Below are 6000 nucleotides of genomic sequence, written 5' to 3'. Positions count from 1 at the left end.
GGCTGCTTTAACTGATTTTAATAGCAGCAGTGCAGAACAAGCACACTTATAAGTTTGGTTCTGACTAACATGTTAGCAAACACATGCCTAGATACGTATCCAACAGATACAGAATATTAGCATTCCTGTGGAGTCTTGTTTCTGGCCACCTGATGAATGTATGTCCAATATTCACTCTCCTTTTAGCTCTGTTTTTGGTCTTTACCAACTGCTGAGGGAAACTCTGGCTTTTAAACTTGCTAAATACTTCACTATCTTCACCAGCTAGTCTCTAACTTTGTCTGTCTGCTGTTTTGGCACTGGGCAGTACAGTGGGTTTAGTAGAGTGTTTAAAAAAACAGATGCCTGTGCCTGAGTAACATTTATGCAGTATCAATAAAGCACAAGCAAAGTAAACAATAAAAGTTAACAAAGTTTATTACATGTTTATATACAAACAACCCTGCAAGGCACACCTTTGTTTAAATAAGAATATATAATACATTTTATTCTTGAAAGCAAACAAGTTTTAGTTTTGAAATATATATCAATACAAGTCTGTTTAGTGTTGGACACAGAGAGAAGGCCCCAAGTTGTGGATGTTCAGTCGACACAAATAATAAAGAAAACAATCAAACACTTCATGATGTAAACAACTCAACATCTTTTATATGGTAAATTAACATATTTAAATGTTGGACAAATTGTGTAAAAATGGACCATTAATACTTTCTGATGAAGCCTGTTTGTCCTCTCCGGTTATTAATTATGAAGCAAAGACACTTTACTCCAAAATAGGTTCATTTAAGAGCTAAACTCTTAACTTTGTATTGTAATTGAAAGCTTATCCATACAGGAAAAGTAGCTTAGCTGGACTGGCACACCTTCAGCCAACTATTTGTCATCTATCAATACATGATTATAGGACAACCTTTGTCGGTAGACAAGAGCTCTTATTTTGTACTTCAGACGGGCTGAAATGAAATGAGACTGCAGTCTGCAGAGTCATACTGTCTGACTAAGGCCATCCAGATTCAAGGAAGGGGTTTTTTGTTAGGAAAATTACAAGTTTTTATTTACTTTATTGGTTAAGATAAAACAGAATTTTAAAAAGCATTTTTTAATATACTCTGTTAGTCATTTCTCTTTGTTAGGCCATGGATTATGAGCTCGCTTAAAACAGCAAAGGAGAGAGACAGAGAGGAAAATAAAAGAAGAAGTTGTTCAGCTGCAATGAAAAATATATATGATTTCACATTTGGAAGTTGTCTTAAACAAAAAGCATGTAGCTTCTTTCATGAAAATTCAGGGTAAAGGAAACTTAAGCATCCAGATAAAAAGTATATCATTATAGTTGTATTCTGGACATTATTCAGTACAGACTATTAATCATGTAGTGATCAGTCAGTCATGAAGCTGCCTTTATAAAAAAAAAAAAAGTTTGTCCAACATCTATCAGGACATTTGTGAAATAACTTTTGTTGTGACTGCGCACAGCACATAAAGCAAAGATTGAAAGATGAAAGGATGCTCATGACAAAGGCCTGCCATGACTCATGAAACAAAACAAAACTGAACAATGGGGCAAAAAACATTAAATGGCTGGGACTTCAAGCTTAGAAACATTAAGATGCAGGCTGTCATATTCACACAGTTTGCCATCATAAAGTGTCTTGACCTACCGTAACAGATTTGACAGATCCCTTAAATGGCTGCTGACTCACGCCATCTGTAAAACCTCTCGTTACATTACAACTTCAAGTTCAACAAAGGTCCATCAATGTTACACTTCTCTCCTCATTCTCCTGGGAAGACCAGGAGGTGCCTGACCAGAGATCACAATCTTAAAGACCTAGGAAGGCTGAAAAGAAGGGGTTAGTCAACATATTTTCCTGGACCACGTCCTCTGGTATTTCAGAGTCTTCTGGGCTGTGTGTTTTATTGAATATTCCTATTGTTGATGTTCTGGATGGCTGGCCATTATCATGCCAGGAGGCCAAGTCGCTTGACCTTAGCAGACAGGAAAGAGTGGATGATGAAGACTATGGTCTTGGGGCAACAGTGGAGGTCCAGTTGCTGAAAGTATATAAGTATATAAAATATAAGTTTGGACAGCAGGAAAGGTGACAGAGAAAAAAGTCAGAATGAGAAAGAATACAAGCTTTGTAATGCTATATGTCACACTGATGGTTGCATCCCACTTCATTACATGATCAACATCATGACATGTTGGAAGATTACATTTTGAGATAAATAAAGGCAATACAAATGCTAAATGATAATTTCTACATTTGTTTCAAATATACAAAACAAACAGGTTAGTATGAAGTATTTAAATACCATAAAAAAGTATTTTTAAACATCAATATGTTGCCAAAGTAATTGTGATTTTAACATGAAAGTTCATTTTTGACCATGGAAACAATAGTAGAGCTTTCAACTGCATGCCATGGTTTTCATCAGCAAATGGAGTTTACTCATTTGTCACATAGATTTATTGACAGTACTCATTGTTGCACTATTACCTATTACTTATATTATTACATTGTATTATTCCATACATACTTAGCAACCTCTAAATACACTTTGGTACTTAAACTTATTTTAGCTTTTATACCTATATCCACTTTGTACTTAATTTATCTTACCTGTATTATAGTGTATTATATTTTTTGCTTAGTACTTCTATTCCTGTGTGCATTGATGTGATAGTGAGCAGCTGTAACGAAAGAGTTTCCCCTCGGGCATCAATACAGTATTTTTGATACTGATTCTGATTTCTGATTGACTCAGATGGAGATGGCTCAGAGTTGGCCATGGTGCTGCGGTCACACCCGAATTTCCCCTCTGGGAAATCAATAAAGCATTAGCTTATCTTAAAAGGCTAGTGAGTGGACCTTGTGGTTTTTTGTCAAAACAAGTTTTATTAATACATTTGTTTGTATACTTATTCTGAACTTACAAAATACCAGTGCCATTGTGATCTTGTGCTCTTAAAGATAAGACATTTGCCTTTAATGTGGTTATCCATTAGGTTTCCTTTAATCACAAACACTTTCATCAACTGTCATGTTTGATAACAACAATTCCAGCTAATTTTTTCATATATTTAAAATAACAGTTCAAATTGATGGTGGTTATAATTTAACGATATTAAAAATGCTGAATACTGAGAAAGTCCATTGGAAAACGGTAACTTACAATCTCTGCCTCAGGGCCTCCGAAGTCAAGGAACATCATGCGAATTCCATCATCTGAGGACATTCTTAGGCGCTCGAAGGGCTGCTGGAGCAGAATACTTTTCCTGACACCCATCTCTTCTGTGAATAGTGTGAAACCCTCATCAATGTGCACTCCCAGGGTACACTCCTTCCCATTCCAACTACAGGCTGCCAGGGTAGAGAAAAAAACAGGGGTTACATAGAAGCAGAAAAAAAACAAGGTCATGTAATGATTTTACAGTGCTCAGCTGAAACTGTTCTCAAATAAATCTGGATTTATAGCACGTATTTCTTGTGTTCTCATTTTGTTGGGAACTCAGTGTTACAATGTTGATACAGAGCCCAGAATGCTTGACTGTATCCTATGAATGTGACATCTTAATGCACTGAAAGGATAAATAATGCTTATTGAAAAGAAAAGACAATAGGTCTAAATCTTAGCTAAATGGAACACTCATCCTAATTCTAATACCAAAATTAGATCACTTTAGGTTTTAGGCTAAAGTATTTGCACCACCTCACGCTACCAGCAGAGGGAAATGTAACAACATTACTACACTGCACTGTACGTGAACCGGTGCCTGTCTCACAAAGTAGGATTACTAAATTTCCTAAAGAACCTTTTGATAACTAAAATGCAATATCTAGATCATGGAAGTAAAAAGAGCTGTACTGTTACTCAGTGCAGACATGGGCTTATGGGACACCATATATACAACTGTACTTGAAACAAAAAAATGTTTTGTCTTGTTCATAAAAATCTAAATCTAAGATTTCCTTTGTAAAACCCAGTTCACGTCTTTTGTAAACATGCAGCCAGAAGAAATCTCCAGAGATTGAGGACATTTTGCTCAAGACAACAGTCCCTGAGTCAATGTGCAAGAAACAATAAATCGTAACTCCTAATCCTGCTTTGTGAGACAGGCTCCTATTATGTATTATGTGTCTCTGTTGGATAGAAAACATGCCTTGTACCCAAGCACTAATTGTTTGGATTAAAAAGATTTGAGGTATATTCATAGATATGACTGAGGAGATTGATCAATATAATCAGCATTTTTTATTCTCAGCAGATTTGAATTGAAAATATAGGCATATTTTTCTGCATGACTCTTTAACAGCATCAAAGACACAACAGCTGAGATTTACTTGCCTTGTATTAGTCAGTGTAAAAGACCTGCCAATCAATTTTGACAGTAGTGACAGCAGTGTTGTGTTTGGAGTTGAGGTAGAGGGACTATCCTTATATTCATATTTAGATCATGGATTGTGCCTTAAAGGAGAGCACTTTTTGATGCAAAATAAAAAGTGTTTTTTTTTATTTTATTTTATAGAGAAACAATAATCTGCCTAAAATGTACAAAGGTACTGTTGGTACAGGTATTTTTATATTAACTGTTTTGTTATTATAGGTTAATAATACTTATAATACTAATTAATAGCTTCTGTTTATGATATTCATCATAAACTAGCAGGCTCTTACTTTGAATTACTAATAGAAAAACCATGAGAAGATTCTTTTTTTTTTTTTTTTTTTTACAAAGGGTGACCCCAGCAGGAGTCAAACCTTGAGCCTTGGTTGTGTCATTCTCTGTTCACTCAGGCAAAAACGAGCAACACTCAAAGACAATCAAATATTATTTCTTGCCAAATCCTTGTGCAGAACAAAATTTGAATTTTCTACTTGTAAGTGGATGAACTGTGTGGCAAGAATGAAGATAGAACTGGGAGTCAAACAAAGCTCTGTATCTGTACCCGTGGTGACCTCCTTGATGAGCTCAGCAGCGTTATGGCAACCCTCCACCAGCAGATGAGTCCAGGTGGACAGCTCCTTGGCAGAATCCACCCTGAACACATGGGTCTCCACGCCTTGCTTAGTGCCCGAACGCAGGCCAAATGAGAGGTCAGAGTCCAGGAGAGGAGAACTTTTTCCTGGGCCAGAGTGGACCAGTCTAAAGGGGAGAGGAGAAAGTATGAGAAAAATGTGGATGAGAAAGAGGGCAATTAAGATTTTTAGAAAAGGATGGGCCAGAAGAGCAAATGAAGGGGTATGCATGTTTGTGTGTTACAGAGAAAGTGTTACAGAGGCGAAAGTGAGATGTGGAGAGCACAGAATTGAAAGAAGGGAGGAAAAACACATGACTCATAGGTTCTGGCTCCACTAATGTTTTCCAAATGAATGTGACGTTATGTGGCAAAATGTAATAGTCCATTTATGGAAAGAGTGAGAATGTACTCTTTGACTGGGCCAAAATAAAAAGCCACGGGAAGGTCTGTTAACTCAAAAGTGGGCTGCTCAGGGTGGAGGATGGATCTATTAAGTTTATAAAATGCCAAATGTATGTGTTACGTTAGGTGAATGTGTTTGTGAAAAAGAGAGGGAAGCAGAGAGTGCACAAGTGTGTTAATATTAGTACTGTATGTGTATATATGCAGGCATTTGTGTGTGTGAACCTGGTAGCAATGAGCGGGTGACTCTTAGTGGGGCTGCTGAGGCTATCTTTGCTTTCAGGCAATGACGGATACAGGAGCAGGTCTCTGTTGGTCAACACAGCCAGTACTGGTCTCTCTGGACCCTGGGTCACCTGCACATTTGTAGCAGAGTTGAAGAAATCATTTAAAATCACTCATATGGTGCTTTATGGTAACCATTCAGTACATGGCACATTTTTAGATGACTATACATGAACTTGTATCTATGCATGTGCTTCATAAATGTCTGTGTTCCTGCATGCACTTTAAGATAGGATTCAATTTTATTGTCCACCAGAGTGGAAACTTGTCTTTACCTTGGAAAGAC

The 6000-nt window shown here is 36.9% G+C and overlaps 1 protein-coding gene across 1 annotated transcript in view; it reads right to left on the bottom strand.

Annotated features, from left to right (window-relative positions):
- Nucleotides 1-399: 399 nt before the first annotated feature.
- Nucleotides 400-6000, bottom strand: part of snta1 (syntrophin, alpha 1) — a 33822-nt gene continuing 28221 nt past the window's right edge. The window contains exons 5-8 of the mRNA XM_044165509.1: nucleotides 5655-5785; nucleotides 4956-5152; nucleotides 3181-3368; nucleotides 400-2055 (exon numbers count right to left, since the gene is read on the bottom strand). Of these exons, the coding sequence (XP_044021444.1) occupies nucleotides 1963-2055; nucleotides 3181-3368; nucleotides 4956-5152; nucleotides 5655-5785 (609 nt within the window). The 3' untranslated portion in view covers nucleotides 400-1962. The remainder of the gene's footprint in view (nucleotides 2056-3180; nucleotides 3369-4955; nucleotides 5153-5654; nucleotides 5786-6000) is intronic.

The sequence above is a fragment of the Siniperca chuatsi genome, linkage group LG2, assembly GCF_020085105.1.
Source record: "Siniperca chuatsi isolate FFG_IHB_CAS linkage group LG2, ASM2008510v1, whole genome shotgun sequence".
NCBI classification, from domain to species: Eukaryota; Metazoa; Chordata; class Actinopteri; order Centrarchiformes; family Sinipercidae; genus Siniperca; species Siniperca chuatsi.
Note: the sequence above shows the minus strand (reverse complement) of the source record. Positions and strands in the feature narration are given on the sequence as shown.